The 18232-nt window shown below is 43.0% G+C and overlaps 1 protein-coding gene across 7 annotated transcripts in view; it reads left to right on the top strand.

Annotated features, from left to right (window-relative positions):
• abhd18 (abhydrolase domain containing 18) overlaps positions 1-11193 on the top strand; it is a 38681-nt gene extending 27488 nt beyond the window's left edge. For 2 of the 7 annotated variants that reach the window (XM_055512577.1, XM_055512576.1), the window contains exons 11-14: positions 17-144; positions 733-869; positions 2300-2462; positions 2954-3320. In XM_055512577.1, coding sequence (XP_055368552.1) covers positions 17-144; positions 733-869; positions 2300-2462; positions 2954-3011 — 486 coding nt within the window. In that variant the 3' untranslated portion in view covers positions 3012-3320. Of the gene's footprint in view, positions 1-16; positions 145-732; positions 870-2299; positions 2463-2953; positions 3321-3343; positions 6178-10093 lie in introns of those variants that run through there. The other 5 variants (XR_008695985.1, XR_008695983.1, XR_008695984.1 and 2 more) reach the window with 5 other exon arrangements.
• The last annotated feature ends 7039 nt before the right edge of the window (positions 11194-18232 follow it).

Below are 18232 nucleotides of genomic sequence, written 5' to 3'. Positions count from 1 at the left end.
TTTTCTCTTCCATCAGGCTGATTCCTTTAAGATGAATACAGAGGTTGTGGTTGGCTCTGAGGATGGTGGAGTTGGAGATAGGATAGACCATTTATTGTCATCACATGTTAACACCGATGGAATGAACTTGGACTCCCTACGAAAGTAAGTTAGGTTTCAGGGAGAGGAATTGTAAATGTTTTTGTTTTTATTCACTTCTTTAGTAAATTATCTTAGTTTTAACTTTGAAGATTTTGTTTTGTTTGGAATTGCTTAAACTACAGTATAAACCCTATTGGTTGCGATCATTTCCATCATTGAAAATGTGAAGATATAATTAGTGCTAATATACATATAGGCCTAATAGTTTTATGTTTAACTGTATCTGGTGACATTTATAAAACCTAATTTTCCTGCACAATTAAAGCAAATGACACAACAAACTCTAAATATTACTTTGCTAAAGCAGATTCATTCTTCCTAGGAGAAATAGTTTCCTTTGAAAACCAATTGTGAGCAGAAACATCCAACATCATTTAATGCAGCAGAGACTGAGAGTGTATGCTGTGGCTCAGAACCTAGTTTTAGAAAAAGTAAATAACGTTTGTTATTTTGGAAAAAAAGATTGTCAGAAGTGTTTTTTGGCTTTATCCCAGATACTGTCAACGAAACGGAGATGTTTTTGTTTTTTGGGGGGGACCATACTCTTTTACAGTGACAATTTCATCAAAACACTTTGGTGTCTGTTTTTAGAAGCCTTCGTGCAGAAAACACGCTGCATGAGAAAAAAACGGATACCACCAAGTACTGTCGACCATCATTACACAAAGAGTCTATAAGCTTCATGAAGGGAGTAATGGATGAATGTACACACATGGCCAACTTCTCTGGTGAGTGTTTATGCTGCACACTGACAGATTTACAGGCAGTGCTTTTCTACCATTGTAAAAGATCTTCATTATCCATCCATAATTTCAACCGCTTCTGTCATTCCTATGTATCAGTGGCCTACCCACAGCAGATTACCTCACTTCAATCAGAAGCTGGAAGATACCAATTCAATTTGTATAGATAGATAAGACAATCTAGAAAAGAATAGTGAGAGGATCTAAGAGCAGGTAGCATTTATGTTCTTTAATTAGTCTTCACAATTTTGGTTACTAGCTTGAAATAAGTGGGAGTTGTCTCAAGAGAGTTGTTGTTGAAATAATCTTTTATCTTTTTGAAATAATCTAAAAATCAATTAGGATTTTCAGTGAAAAGTGAATATTAGAGTGAACAATATTCATAGACACAGACATAGCAAACTGTGTGGGTTGTCCACATATCCGTGGTCCTCTGGCAGATGTGCTAAGCATAATGGGTAATGAGTGTCATGTGTAAACACGTGGCTGGAGATTTACACTAACCCTCATCACAACTTGGTGGAATCTATTATCCTCTGGTGATGATCAGTGTGCTGATTTGTGTAGGACGTCCTTCTCAAGCCCTTTGTGCGCCTTCTCTCTTTTCTTTGTGTCAGCAATCAACTGTTTGAGGTTTTTGGGATTGGAATTAACAAAGCAACAGAGGAACAGAACAATGTAGTATAGATCTGTGACGTTTATGTCTAAGCAAAGACTCTTCCCCCCTCCTGATTTCTGAAGGGGACACATTTGTTTCCCATGCTTTCTGTGGATGTCTCTTAACAGTCTGCATGTAAACCTACCTGTTCTGCAGTCACATCACATTGAATGCTGCCATGGAGGTTATGTGAAAATAAGACCATACAGCACCTGGTGATGTATGCCCTTGGACCTACACTGTTCTAAAGCACTTCGAGTAATCTTAGAGGTTATTATGTCATTAACCTGCTGCAAACTCCCAATTCCTATTTAGGTTTGCCAGAGGTATTTTTGCCCTTAGACTAACCTTGTGCTTGGGGTGGGAAGCAATACTCTTTTTATGGCTCTTTGTCTGTGCCAACTCTAACTTGGTGTTCAGAGTTATGGTAGGCCACATTGGAGCAGGAGAGCCAACATTATAAGCAAATCAGATACCAAAAGTGTTAAATGCTGCTCGTAACTACATTACAGTTACGGTTGTTGCTTATGAGGCAGAGTGATCTTTAACAAAGACACAAAACTATGGTGGCAGCACATTACACCAGTTTTCTCAGAGAACTGCCTTAGACATATTCCTAGGACATGTGGTATGAATGTCCCTCTGAGTTCTGGGTTTGGATTGGACCACTGGCTTTACCAGTGTTAATAAATATTTTGTGGCATGTCTCAGCTGCAGCATACACTCACAAAGGTGTCTTTTCTTGTCTCTTTTCTAGTCCCTGTAGACACCAGCCTCATTATCGTGGTCCAGGCCAAAGAGGATGCTTACATCCCTCGTACTGGGGTTCTAAGTCTGCAGGAGATCTGGCCTGGATGTGAGGTCCGGTATCTCAATGGAGGACACATAAGTGCATATCTGTTTAAACAGAACGTCTTCAGGTAAATAATAACATAAGTAATACTTCATAAATTATCAGGACCAGCGTATAATAGACCCAGCACTGGCATTATTTAGGCCTGCAGCAGCAGAAGTGGCATCGTGTGTTTGTAATTAACAACTTCATCCTGCTAAAAGATCACATCATGCACATTGACATCAGGCACACTCTTCCAGTGCTTGATGTCAATGCATGTAAGAATTGACCTATACAAGAGTCTCCAGATTTGCAGGCACTGAACTTAGGATAAGAGTGTTTTGTGTTTTGAGTCTAACCAACATTATTTGGATGTGTTAGGGATTTTAATTGTCGGGACTCACCATAACAATAAGAAACTTGATCATGTCTGATCATTTTACCTTTATGGTTTATGAGGTATTCTGAAAAGTTATTGTCAAATGTTTTTAGGAGCAATTGTTAGTTTTGTAAAGCTTGTGTATAAAAATTGTATTTTGCATTTTCATTTGACTTGAGACTGAGTTTTGTTTCCAGACAGGCCATTTATGATGCATTCAACAGATTCTGCCTGAAGTATCCCAACCAGCATTAGCAGTGGCAGGGCCAGTGTCTGGACAATGGGAACGGCACTGCCACAATGTGTCTGAGATATAAAGGTTCTCTGCACATAAAGACCATGTAAGCACAGACACTTTCTTACGCTTTTCATGCCTGGCCTCTGCAGGCAGTGGATGCCAATGCAGCCAAATGATAATTGACAGTATCAGAAATGTTCCGAAATGTTTCTGGCAGCCTGTTGTCACATTAATACTCAGGTCTCTAGTTTCACTTTCAGAAGTTTTTTTTTAAGGACAATAACTTGTTGGTTCAATATAGTAATTAAACTTCAGCAACCATCTTACAGGTGTTTGGGTGTTTTTCCAGGGATCTGTTGTAGCCACTCCTCCAGTTTGGGGGTCACTGCCCCCAGTGCTCCGATCACCACAGGCACCACTGTGGCCTTCACCTTCCAAGCCTTCTCCAGTTCTTTTCTGGGTCCTTGGTATTTCTCTAGTTTCTCATGTTCCTTTTTCCTGATGTTGCCATCGCTTGGTATTGCCACATCCACCACTACGGCTTTCTTCTGCTCTTTGTCCACCACCACAATGTCTGGTTGGTTCGCCAATACCATTCTGTCTGTCTGTATCTGGAAGTCCCACAGGATCTTGGCACGCTTGTTCTCTACCACTTGGGAGGTGTTTCCCAATTTGACCTTGGGGTTTCCAGTCCATACTCCACGCAGATGTTCCTGTATATTATGCCAGCCACTTGGTTATGGCGTTCCATTTATGCTTTCCCTGCCAGCATCTTACACCCTGCAGTTATGTGCTGGACCGTCTCAGGGGCCTCTTTGTACAGTCTACACTTTGGGTCTTGTCTGGTGTGGTAGATCTGGGCTTCTATGGCTCTGGTGCTCACGGCCTGCTCCTGTGCAGCCAGGGTGAGTGCCTCTGTGCTGTCCGTCAGCCCAGCCCTTTTTTTTCACCGGGATTTGTTCTTGCTATTGAGCTGGCTTCTTAGGACTTGCCTTACTCGTTGGAGGTATTTGGCTGTTGCCACATTTCTTGTTGCCTGTTCAAGGTTGCCATTCGCTTGTGGTATTCCAAGGTACTTGTAACTGTCCTCAATGTCTGCTATTGTTCCTTCTGGGAGTGAGACCCCTTCTGTGTGGATTACCTTGCCTCTCTTCGTCACCATCCTCCCACAATTCTCGAGTCCGAATGACATCCCAATGTCTGAGCTGTAGATCCTGGTGGTGTGGATCAGTCGATTTCTCGCTCATTCTTGGCGTACAGCTTGATGTCATCCATGTAGAGGAGGTGACTTATGGTGGCCCCGTTTCGGAGTCGGTATCCATAGCCAGTCTTGTTTATTATTTGGCTGAGAGGGTTCAGACCTATGCAGTACAACAGTGGGGACAGTGCATCTCCTTGGTATATGCCACATTTGATGGATACTTGGGCAAGTGGCTTCCCATTGGCTTCAAGGGTGGTTCTCCACAACCTCATCGAGTTTGCAATGAAGGCCCCTAGAATTCTATTGATGCTGTACAGCTCCAAGCATTTAGTGATCCATGTGTGTGGCATTGAGTCGTAGGCTTTCTTGTAGTCGATCCAGGCTGTGCACAGGTTGGTGTGTCGCATTCTGCAGTCTTGGGCGAGTGTTCTGTCTACCAGGAGTTGGTGTTTGGCTTCTCTGGTATCCTTACCAATGCCCTTCTGTGCTTCGCTCATGTATTGACCCATGTGCCCACTTATCTTAGCTGCGATGATGCCTGACATGAGCTTCCATGTTGTGGAGAGGCAGGTTATTGGCCGGTAGTTGGATGGGACTGTACCCTTTTTTGAGGGATCCTTCATTATCAGGATTGTTCGCTCTTCGGTTAGCCATTCAGGGTGGGTCCCATCCCTTAGCAGCTGGTTCATTTGTGCTGCCAGGCGCTCATGGGTTGCAGTGAGCTTTTTTAGCCTGTAGGCATGGATCATGTCAGGGCCGGGTGCTGTCCAGTTTTTCATACCTGAGACTCTGTTGGATGTCTGCCACTGTGATAGTCACAGGATTCTGTTCAGGGAGGTTGCTGTGGTCTTCCCTCAGGTCCACCAGCCACTGTGCATCACTGTTGTGTGATGCCTTCCTTTCCCATATACCTTTCCAGCACTGTTCAGTTTCCAGCCTTGGTGGGTCTGCTCTGCTGTTATTACCCTGCCATTGAGATACACTTCGCAGGTTGTGTTGCGAACAGCCGGTTTATTCGTCTGGCTTTGTTGTCTCTTGTGTTTCTCTTTAGGCGGCTGGCCAAGGCTTGTAGCCTTTGCTTGGCAGTTTCGAGTGCTTCAGGTATGGTCATCTGGCTGTACCTTTTTTGGGCATCGATCATTTCATTGTACCTCTCTGGGCCTCTGTCATTTGGCTCACTTCCCTCCGAGCTGCCTAGATTTTTGCCTCCAACCTTCGTTTCCATGGTGGGTATTTTTTCACATGTTTTTTCTCATGCTGCATTCACATCTTCCATGAGACTTTCTGATGGTACTTCACTTAGTCGTTGTAGTTGGCTTCGGGTTTGCCTGTACAATCTCGCCATGATCTTATCTTTCAGCTCAGTCGCTGCCTCGTTCAGCGTATCTGTGCTCATTGGGGCTTCGTACCCAATTTCCGGTTGGGGAGATGGTGAAACCTCCCCTCTGACCTGGCGTCCTGGCTTCTCTATTTGCCATAGCATTTGTGTTGTATCTCGTCATTCTCAAGTTGTGATAGCAGTTGCCGTTTGTGGATGTTGGAACACTGAGCTACTAGTTGCTTCGCAGTCAGCCTTGAATGTGGGTTTCTCCCTTACCATTCACCGCACATTCTTTGCATGTAACCCCTCTGACTAGGGTTTACTTGAGTAGTAGCATTCCAACAGAGCCTTGTTCTCGCATCTTAGCCATTTCTTGGCTAAGATGCGTGCTAAAGCTAAAATTTCGTGGCTTGTTCCAGTAGCCCACTTTTCGCCAAGGTGCTCTGGTTCCCCAACACCTGACGCAGACCTTGTTAGAGTGGGCGACGTCTGAGCCGGTATCTCATATGGTTCATTGTCTCTCATCATTATGAGGTAGGCGGTGGCTTGAAGGGTCTTGCCCAAGGACCCACACTGGATGCTTATTCGCCTTAACGAGGATTTGAACCGGGGACCACCCGGTTATTTTATATATATATATATATATATATATATATATATATATATATATATATATATATATATATATATATATATTAAAACTGACACATAAACAGGGAGGAATTATATCATTATTTCAAAAGCTTAGTAAAGTAACAGTATCTAATTTTTATTTTGAATATTTTAAAATAGAAAACTGCTCTAAATCTTTTTAAGCAGTCCTATCAATGCATTGTAAAAACATTAATTATTAGCTTTTTATAGCAATGTAATAATGAATTATACATAGGTGGTCGAATGGTTCACCCTCCTACAGTACTGACGTCTTCCATGCTCTTACAGTATTTATATTAAATATTAGGTTTACCTTTTGTTACTGTTTGTATGTAAAACTGTACAACTGTAAGTTGTAAGTCAGCTGGGAACAAAGGGAATAAGAGGCAGGATCTCATTTGAACCACAAGACCAGCTCTTCAAACCTCCTGGCCACATGTGGATAAATCCAGAAACACAAGACTGAAACCTTGTGGCTGGTCTTGGTAGTCATGTGGCTCATAGCATCAGCTTCGGAGAATGTGCAGCTCATTGCAGCCTTCCAGAATTCGTACGAAAGCCCACTAGTAGTGACTGAACAGTCTGAAACCAGAGCCCTGAGTGTTTTTGACATCCCAAGACCAGCATGATATGTTGTAGTGAAGGACGCTGACAGCCTGGCAAGTGGAACTGGAGCACGACTCTCTGCTGTTTACCTGTCCTTAATGCACTGCTGTTCACTCAGGACCATGAAATGTCATGTGACATGTAAATGCAGCTTGTCCATAGAAAGTGGATTTGAAAGCAGGATATGAGGAGAATGTCAGATCAGTGTAAAATTAAATGAGACCAACAGCAGCTTTTACAGTGTTTTATTAAATGTTAACATATTTTAAAAGCTATTACAAATTAATTTATTGGCAATATTATGTATATACATTATTTACAGTGAAACATATCAGCAAAAACTAAAAAATAATGAATAGTTCTTTTTCTATTCTATAAATTTCAAGAAAAACAGCTTTAAACATCTGGCTTAATGTCCCAACTACTGAGGATGCTGTGTATTCTTGTTTATTGTCTGTAGGCTGTGTTCCTGCGCCAACATTCAGTGCAGTGGTGAATTTCATTTTGAATTTGGATTTCAAAGTTTTTTTAATCATTGTGAGTATTTCAAATTATGGAACTAAGCCTGGTGTTGGGGCTTGCAAGCAAGCTCCTGGCATGCCTGGCTTTACCCTGCAGGGACAAGGTGGGTTTGTCCTTCTGTGGTCCCACCACCTGGTGGAGGAGCCATAACTGGCCAGTGCAATGTAGATTGGGCCAATTGGTACCAACTAGTGACTGTCGGACTTGCCTCACATAAAGTTTGGGCTCTGAAACTCTAACTTGAGGGGCTGGACTGTCTTCTTCTTTAGGGTTGTGTGCTGTGGTGGTGTGATGTGGTGTGAACTTGCCTGCCAGCTCAGCCGAGAGGGTTGTTTCCCTGCGTCTTTGAGCTGGCATATGACAGAGCTCAGTGTCCAGTCTTTCTTGGGTCTCTAGAGGGGCTGCAGGAAGGGGCCTCAACTGGAGATCCCATTGTTTTACCACAACATTAGGTATTACAACAGTAATACCTGGAGAGGTGTGATTAGGGGAAAAAGTCTCCCTGATCTGTACCTGAGTGATGTTATGTCCAGCTGAACTCTGGATGAAACTCATTTCACGTACTGACAGCAGTGAGTGAAATGAGTTTTCTCCACAGAGTGGCAGGTAACTGGGTGAGGAGCTTAAAGTAGAAACTCCGCCCGTTCACTGCTAAGGTGGCTTGAGAATTTGTTTTAGATGCATGTAACATTGGGAAGAGACCCCAAGGAAGACCCAGGTGACCCTGGAGGGACCGTTTCTCAACTAGCTTGGGAATGCTTTGGGAACCCTGAAGAGCTGTAGGAAGTGTCCAGGGGGTTGGGGTTCTTTGCCTAGATAACTAACAAAGATAAGTGACTGAAGATCGAGGTTTTGGCAAATTAAATACAAATTTTGAATTAATATTACAATTTATTATCAAAAAGGCATTTTTTGCTGCATTACTACAGTAACTTACTAAAGTGTTGATCAGAACTGAATATAGCAGGACGACAGTGACTGGTCGAACAGGACCTTAGTTCTTTAGGGAGATGAGAAGTGGATGAAGTGGATGATTGGGTCCAGGTCGATGTGTTGCACTGTGATGTGTATACTGTAAACCTTTAAGGCACTTGTCTGGACAAACCTGATTGTGTCTTCATCTAGTGGCCAAGTGAGTTAAACACTAATGCTCATGTGCAAAAAAACCTAAAATAATACAGTTTTTTATTAACTGCTGATCAGAGTTAGAGACCTATCTTATGCTGCTTTTTACAGCTTAGGACACTTTCTAGTCCAACTTTTGCCAATGGAAACATTGTGCCTTAATGGTGAGTGTTGACAACAACATAGGAGATAGCGTTAAGGAAAAATAACAAAAGTATTTATTGTTATCCCTAAAACCTGCTCCCGACTGGGTTAAAATGACAGAAGGAGCAGCCAGTTGACATTAAGCTGACCTGTGGTTATGGGGAAACATACCAGTAAAATTATTGAGGTGAGCAGATATGATAAATGACCACGCACAGTACTATGTGTTTCTTTAACTTACTGATATTAAGTGTCCTGTGCCATGTTGTTGTGCCCTTTATGTTGTTATTGTTTTTGTCCAGACTAGACTGTTTGTCATCTACCACTGTTTTCCAGGTTCAAATTTCAACAGCTTAATTATTTTGTACCTTTGTACATTTTGTGGAATTTAATTCCACTCAGATTTAAAAGTCTGCTGTTAGTAGGACCTAATGGAGTCTATGCATCTTAGAACTACATTCATGTTAGGGGGTGGTACTGCTGTAAAACACACTGTTCTGCAAAATCTGAGAATAAAAAAAACTGATTAAATTAAATGACAACTGGTAGTAGTTTGTTTTATTATTCATAGCTCCATCTTTAGTTAAAAAAATGCCATGTCTTATCTTTTAGAATCAGAATCAGATTCTAAAAGATTCTGATTTTGATCTTTTAGCATAAACACAGAGTAAATCAGGGCCACATGCTGTATTATACTGCTGCTGTAAAATATAGAATGGCATTAGCAAAAATGAGTGTTACGCTTATCTATAAATCAATCAAACTAGCTTTACTTCTATAGCACTTTTCATGTAATAAAATGTAGCACACGGTACAAAAATAAAATTAATTAAAATTAAAAGACATAAAATGCCAATAAACCATTCACCACAACAGCAATAAAAATACTAATGTGCAAGGGGATCCGAGCAAATATAAAAACAAGAACAGAACAAGAACTGGCAGGCTTAGAGAAAGACTAATGCAATTAACATTGACAACAGCTGTAATGAATGACAAAAGCAAGACAAGCCAAATAAAACTTGGACCAGTATAAGCTCGTCTTTGACAGATGCTAGTTCAAATTCTTTTTTGGAGGTTGTGTTGTTTTTGTGTAAGACAAACAAATACTGGGCAAAAAATGCTTCATCATTAGTTGATTAGTAAACGTTTGCACTGGTGAACTTCAGTTAGACCGAAACAAACTGGACCATAATCTGATTTATTGGTATTCAAACCTACCATGTCATACTGTAATACAGTCAACTTTGATGATGAATAACTTGACTTTGGTGCATAGTTCCAGGCCCGGACCACTTTCCCCTTGTTCTACTAGAAGTGTACTATTACCACACAAAGATCTGTGTACCTTTACTGTATGGTTTAGGATCTATTAGTATTCAAAACTATCATGTCATACTGTAATACAGTCAACTTTGATGATTAATAATTCCATCCATTTTTAACGGCTTCATCTGGGGCCGGGTTGCGGGGCACAACAGTCTAAACAAACTCCAAACTTCCCTCTCTCCGGACACTTCCTCCAGCTCTTCCGGTGGGACCCCAAGGCGTTCCCAGGCCAGCCGAGAGACATAGTCTCTCCAGCGTGTCCTGGGTCTTCCTCGGGGCCTCCTCCCGGTGGGACATGCCCGGAACACCTCCCCAGGGAGGCGTCCAGGAGGCATCTGAACCAGATGCCCGAGCCACCTCAACTGGCTCCTCTAGATGTGTAGGAGCAGCAACTCTACTCCGAACTCCTCCCAGGTGACAGAGCTCCTCACCTTATCTCTAAGGTAGCGCCCAGCCAGTTCATTTCAGCTGCTTGTATCCGTGACCTTGGCCTTTCGGTCATGACCCAAAGCTCATGACCATAGGTGAGGGTAGGAACGTAGATTGACCGGTAAATTGAGAGCTTTGTCGTTTGGCTCAGCTCCCTCTTCGCCACAATGGACCGATACGCATTACTGCAGCTGCCGCACCGATCCGTCTGTCTAACTCACGCTCCTTCCTTCCCTCACTCGTGAACAAGACTCCAAGATACTTTCCTCCAACCTGGAGAGAGCAAACCACCTTTTTCCGGTCGAGAACCATGGCCTCAGATTCGGAGGAACTGATTCTCATCCCAGCCGCTTCACACTGCAAACCTCACGAGCGCTGTAATGGAAAAATTGTACTTTAATGCTCTTGTGTTCATTTCTGACTCTGTACAATAACCATGCATTCTGTACTTGTTGATTAGACCCAGAACTAAACATTATTAGACAAACAATCTATCTTCCTCTCAAGGTTCTGTCGCACATTAAGTGCTGACATCTAATGTTGTGTTTGACTGACCGATTGTTTATGGCTTGTGTCTGCCTTTTACCCCTGGTCTCTGGCTCCTTTCTATCTGATGCCCCACCAGACCCAAGGCTGTAGACCTTGTGTATTCCCTGTGTAATGTAAACATCTTCACCCACAGTGTGATAGGAAGATTCCACCAGGTCCCGGGAGAGAGGTTAAAAGGCAGAGACAACCTCAGAACGGTGTGTGATCTTTGCATTATACCTCCGTGGTGTATGTTCTGATCTCCCCAGCTGGCTTTTTATTTACTTTCCTCATTATTTTTATTTTCTTTATTACTTCAATAAATCGCACAAAAGGACAACTCTCTCTCATCTGCCTTTATTGCAAAATTTCCACCACAGCGCATGCTGAAGCTCCTGGCCCGATGAAGCCAACAGGACAACATCATCTGCAAAAAGCAGAGATGCTGTCCTGTGGTTGCCAAACCAGACCCATCCGGCCCCTGGCTGGGCCTAGAAATTCTGTCCATAAAAATAATGAACAGAACCAGTGACAAAGGGCAGCCCTGTCGAAATCCAACATGCACCGGGAACAGGTCTGACTTACTGCTGGCAATGCGAACCAAGCTCCTGTTCGGGTTGTACAGAGACTGAACAGCCCTTAGCAAAGAGCCTTGGACTCCATACTCCCGGAGCACCCACCACAAGAAGTCACGAGGGATGCGGTCGAATGCCTTCTCCAGATACACAAAACACATGTAGACTGGTTGGGCAAACTCCCACAAATCCTCAAGCACCCTGTTGAGGTTATAAAGCTGGTCAAGCGTTCCACGACCAGGCCGAAAACCACATTGTTCCTCCTGTATTCAAAGTTTGACTATTGGCCGAATTCTCCTCTCCAGGACCCTGGCATAGACTTTCCCAGGGAGGCTTAGAAGTGTGATCCCCCTATAGTTGGAACACACTCTCCTGTCCCCCTTTTTGTGAAGAGGGACAACCACCCCGGTTGTCCAGTCCAGAGGAACTGTCCCCCTCGTCCACACGATGTTGCATAGGCGTGTCACCCAAGACAGCCCTACAACATCCAAAGACTTGAGGTACTCAGGACGGATCTCATCCACCCCCATTGCCCTGCCTACACCTCTGGGTCCCCTGCCTCTGCTTCCACAGCAGAAGGCATGTCGAAGGGTTTGAGGAGATCCTAAAAGTACTCGTTCCACCGACCAATAACATACCCAGTTGAGGTCAACAGCTCCCCATCTCCACTGAAAACAGAGTTGGTAAAGGACTGCTTCCCCCTCCTGAGGCGCCGAACGGTTTGCCAGAATCTCTTTGAGGCCGAGCGATAGTCCTCCTCCATGGCCTCCCCGAACTCCTCCCAGGCCAGAGTTTTTGCCTCCGCAACGGCACGGGCTGTAGCATGCTTGGCCTGTCGGTACCTATCAGCTGCCAGCTTGATAGCGTCCCTTACCTCCGGCGTCCACCACCGGATTTGGGGATTACCATCACGACAGGCACCAGAGACCCTGCGCCCACAGCTCCAGACGGACGCGTTGACAATGGAGGCCGAGAACATGGTCCACTCGGACTCTATGTCTCCGACCTCCCTCGGAATCTGGTCGAAGCTCTCCCGGAGGTGTGAGTTGAAGGTCCGTCTGACAGAGGGTTCGGCCAGGCGTTCCCAACAGACCCTCACAATACGCTTGGGCCTGCCAAGTCGTTCCAGCCACTTTCCCTGCCAGCGGATCCTTGTCTAGGTGGTGTCCTGCAAACGATGTGGGCTTTGTGGCTAATTGGAGCACTTTTTGGGGAAAACCTGGGCTGATTAGAAGAGACGGCGTCCATCCCACGTTGAACGGAGCCTCTCTGCTCTCTAGTAACATGGCCATGTTGCTTAGTCCCCCCACTCCGTGACAACTCAGAGTGGAGCCCAGGACGCAGAGTCGCAGTCTTACACGCCTCTCTGCATGTTCTCTACAGCCGCGACCCACTCTTAGTCTTAGTTATCGCATAGAGACTGTGTCTGCTTCTCGACCACCTAAACTATACAAGTCACAAACAAATCAAAGAGGAGTGACTTACCAGAATTTAATAAACATCAAAACAGTTCCTCTTACGGAACAAAGTAATAGTAAGCTAATGAAGTGTGGTTTATTAAATATCAGATCTCTCTCATCTAAATCCTTTTTAATAAATGACTTGATAAGTGACCATCACATAGATCTGTTCTGTCTCACTGAAACCTGGCTGCAGCAGGATGAATATGTTACTTTAAATGAGTCGACTCCAATGAGTCACATCAACTATCATGTTCCAAGAAGTACAGGTAGAGGTGGAGGAGTAGCAGCAGTTTATAAATCAGATTTATTAATTACTCCTAAACCTAAACATAGTTATAACTCATTTGAGAGCCTCACTCTGAGCCTTTCTCACCCAGACTCTAAAACTCAGAAACCAGTTGTGTTTTGTATTGTTTACCGTCCTCCTGCTCCATATTCAGAGTTCTTAACTGAATTCTCTGAATTCTTATCTGACTTAGTTCTTAGCACAGATAAAGTCATTGTAGTGGGAGACTTTAACATTCATGTAGATGTTGACAGCAACTGTCTCAGCACTGCTTTTAACTCCTTAATAGACACTATTGGTTTTACACAGCAGGTAAATGAACCCACTCATCGTTTTAACCACACTCTAGATCTTGTCCTGACATATGGAGTTGAAATTGATAATTTAATAGTTCTTCCCCAAAACCCTCTGTTATCTGACCATTTCTTATTAACTTTTGAATTTAGCACAACTGACCCTATAACAGCTGGAAAGAAATGTTACTATAGCAGATGTTTATCTGACAATGCTGTTGCCAGATTCAAGCAGATGATTCCATCATCTTTTGCCTCAATGTCTTGCAGATACACAGAGAACAGTCACTTTAATCCTTATGAACAGGTTGATTGTCTTGTAGATGATGCTGCAGCTTCTCTACGTACAATGTTAGACACAGTGGCTCCTCTGAAGAAGAAGACAGTGAATCAGAGGAGGTTAGCTCCGTGGTATAACTCAGACATCCGCAGTCTAAAGCAAAGGACTAGACAACTAGAAAGACAGTGGCGTTCCAACAAAATAAATGTAAACTGCATTGCATGGAAGGACAGTCTAATGAAATATAAAAAAGCACTTTGTGCTGCTAGAAAAACATATTATTCCTCCCTAATTGAGGAAAACAAAAACAACCCCAGGTTTCTTTTCAGCACTGTAGCCAGGCTGACAAAGAGTCATAGCTGTATTGAGTCTACTATCCCCTTAAATCTCAGCAGCAATGACTTTATGAACTACTTTACTAATAGAATTATTATCATTAGAAAAAACATTCAGCAGCGACTTCTTCCAAATGACAGAAAGCACTGTCTAGATCCATTAACTTTAAATTTATTAAATCCTCTGTCTTACCTAGACAGCTTCTCCCCCATAACTCATATGGAGTTAACCTCAATAATCAACTCTTCCAAGTCGTCCACTTGTCTTTTAGATCCAATCCCAACCAGATTACTCAAAGAAGTTCTACCTTTAATCAGCTCATCCATATTAAATCAAATCAACCAATCTTTACAACTAGGCTATGTACCACAGGCTTTTAAGGTGGCTGTGGTCAAACCTCTATTGAAAAAACCAACCCTTGACCCTGGACAACTAGCCAACTATAGGCCCATTTCAAATTTACCCTTTATTTCCAAGATTCTGGAAAAAATCGTGGCTAAACAATTATCTGACCACCTTAGTGGGAATAACCTGTATGAAGATTTTCAGTCAGGATTTAGAAAACATCATAGCACAGAAACAGCTCTGGTTAGAGTCACTAATGATCTTCTATTAGCTTCGGACAATGGTCTAGTTTCTGTCCTTGTCCTGTTAGATCTTAGTGCTGCATTTGATACAATTGATCATCACATTCTATTACAGACACTAGAACATAGAATCGGGATTAATGGAACAGCATTGGGATGGTTTAAATCCTATTTGTTGAACAGATTCCAGTTTGTTCATGTTAATGATAAATTCTCCACACGCACAAGGATTAGCTATGGAGTTCCACAGAGTTCTGTGCTGGGTCCAATTCTGTTTAGCTTATACATGTCTCCTCTAGGTGAGATTATTAGAAAGCATTCTATTAATTTTCATTTTTACGCAGATGATACTCAGCTATACATGTCCTTGGAACCAAATGAAACAGATCAACTAGTCAAAATTCAGGGTTGTTTAAAAGACATCAAATCCTGGATGTCCCAAAACTTCCTTCAACTAAACTCAGATAAAACCGAGATTCTTATTGTTGGGCCTAAAAATCTGAGAGAGACACTATTGAGTCAGATAGCCACCCTGGATGGCATAACATTAGCTTCAGATTCTACTGTGAGGAACCTTGGTGTCATGTTTGACCAGGATCTCTCTTTTACATCATACATTAAACAAATCTCCAGAACCGCCTACTTCCACCTTAGAAATATAGTTAAAATCAGAAGCATCCTCTCTCAGAGCGATGCAGAGAAACTGATCCATGCATTTGTTACCTCTAGGCTGGACTACTGTAACTCCTTACTCATAGGATGTCCTAACAGCTCCTTAAAAAACCTACAGCTCATTCAAAATGCTGCAGCCAGAGTTCTGACAGGACTTAGAAATAGAGATCACATTTCTCCTACATTAGCTTCTCTGCACTGGCTGCCTGTAAAATGTAGGATAGAATTTAAAATTCTCCTACTCACATACAAAGTACTCAATGATAAAGCTCCTTCTTATCTTAAAGACCTTATAGTTCCTTATGCTCCCAGCAGAACACTTCGTTCTCAGAGCGCTGGGCTACTTGCGGTTCCTAGAGTGTTTAAATGTAGAACAGGGGGCAGAGCTTTTAGCTACCAAGCTCCTCTCCTCTGGAACCAGCTCCCTCTTCAGGTTCGAGAAGCTGACACACTCTCCACCTTTAAGATTAGGCTTAAAACCTTCCTTTTTGATAAAGATTATAGTTAGAGATGGTTCAGGTCACTGGCAATTATTGTTAGTCACAGGAACCATCTCTTAGTTAAGCTGCAATAGACATAGACTGCTGGGGGACTTAATTTATACACTGAGCTCCTCTGTTTCCTTCTACCTCCTCTGTCCCATAACCTCCCATCATTGTCCCATGTTTAACTAACCTTGTCTCTTTCTGTCCAGTAGTTGTGCTTCTCTCCTCTCTCCCCCCCCACCCCCACTCTTTCTCCCTCTCTGTCCTCACCCACAGGTATCATTGGACTCAAAGTTGGGTGTCTGTGATGGGCAGCTGCGGATCCAACCATCCTGCCTGCATCCAGTCCCTGGTCCTACCATCCTGCCTGTGCTCTGTTGTTGCTTATTGTTGCTTGTTGCTGTTGCTGTGCTTTTCTATCTCTCTATCCTCTCACCCCAACCGGTCGAGGCAGATGGCCGCCCACATCCAGTCTGGTTCTGCTGGAGGTTTCTTCCTCGTTAGAGAGGGAGTTTTTCCTCTCCACTGTTGCTGTCACATTAAATGCTTGCTGTATGTGGGATTTGTTGGGTTTAGTTGTGTGAGGTTTTAAACCTTACTTTGTAAAGTGCCTTGAAATAACTTTGTTGTGATTTGGCGCTATATAAATAAAATTGAATTGAAATTGAATTACTCACCACCAGGTGGTGATGAGTTGACAGCTCAGCCCTTCCCTTCACGCGAGTGTCCAAAATATATGGCTGAAGGTCAGGTGAAACGGCTACAAGGTCTATCATCGACCTCTGGCCTAGGGTGTCCTGGTGCCATGTGCATGGATGGACACCCTTAAGGTCGAACATGGTGTTTATATGGCCAAACTGTGCCTAGCACAGAAGTCCAATAACATAACACCATTCGGGTTCAGATCAGGGAGGTCGTTTCTCCCAATCACGCCTCTCTAGGTATCACTGTTGTTATCCCCATGGGCATTGAAATCTCCCAGAAGAACGATGGGGTCCCCATTTGGAGCTTTCCAACACTCCCTCCAGAGACGGGTACCCTACCTTACACTACCGTTTGGCCCGTCAGAACAAATGACAGTGAGTGACCTATCCCCCACCCGACGGCGCAGGGAAGCGACCCTCTCGTCCACCGGCGAAAACACCAACACATGGCGGCTAAGCTGGGGAGCTATGAGCAAGCCCACACCAGCCTGACGCCTCTCACCGCAGGCAACTCCAGAGTAGAAGAGGGTCCAACCCTCTCAAGGAGTTGGGTTTCAGAGCCCAGGCTGTGCGTGGAGGTGAGCCTGACTATTTCTAGCCGGCCGCTCTTAGTCTGGCCCGTGGCCCAGGACCTGTTTGCCTTGGGAGACCCTACCGACATCATAGCTCCCGGGGTCATTTAGGCACACAAACTCCTCCACCACATTAATGTATGTTTCACACAAAAATGTTCAGTTTTTGACTGTTCCATGACTTTATATAAAACATTTACTTTTGAATTTTAAAAGTAACACTTTCACTTTGGAGTCCTAACAGATGTTAATAAAAGAATTTAACGTGTGTATGCCTAGCCTTACTCCCAGTTCTTTATACTGTATGAAAAGGTGACATATAATCTGGGCCTGGCATTATGCACCAATGACTGTATTACAGTATGACATGGTAGATTTAAATACAAATAAATCCTAAACTGTACAGTAAAAGCACACAGATCTTTGTGGGGTAATAGTACACCTCTAGTAGAACAAGTGGAATGTGGTCTGGGCCTGGAACTATGCACCAAAGTCAAGTTATTAATCATCAAAGTAGACTGTATTACAGTATGACATGGTAGTTTTAAATACTAATAAATGCTTAATTTTACAGTAAAAGTACATAGATCTTTGTGAAGTTATAGTGTACTACCTCTAGTACAAGGACATACTGGTGCATTACGGACCAAAATCATTTTAATGAAAGTAAAACTGCCCTTTTAGCATTAGATGCCAGTTTAAGCTAATAAATATTAAAATACACAGCAAACGTACACAGATCTTTATTTATGCAATATTTTATTTCGTAGTTTTCTATATTTTGAACAGACCAGACGTTTCGTTTTGAAAAGAGGAAGTCGCGACGAGCGTGTTTTGTGTTCTCCTGTAAAGGGCATAATACGGGCGCAAGACGTTTTTAAAGCGCGGCTGGCTGAACGACGGATGAACGAACGACGGCTCATTTGACCACAGTGTGTGACACTATATAGTTTGTGATGTAATGTGTATTTTCAGTTTGTTTTGTTATATGTATAACATTGTAAATTGTTTTATTTTATTTAAATAAACTATTTCATTACAGAGGTATTATGAAATACTTTACAATATATTTTGTTTACATTGGCGAGGTGTAGCCGGATGTGACGTCCCTCCTTCGCGCAGCAGC

The sequence above is a fragment of the Betta splendens genome, chromosome 10, assembly GCF_900634795.4.
Source record: "Betta splendens chromosome 10, fBetSpl5.4, whole genome shotgun sequence".
NCBI lineage: Eukaryota > Metazoa > Chordata > Actinopteri > Anabantiformes > Osphronemidae > Betta > Betta splendens.
This window is presented reverse-complemented; position numbering and strand designations above follow the sequence as displayed.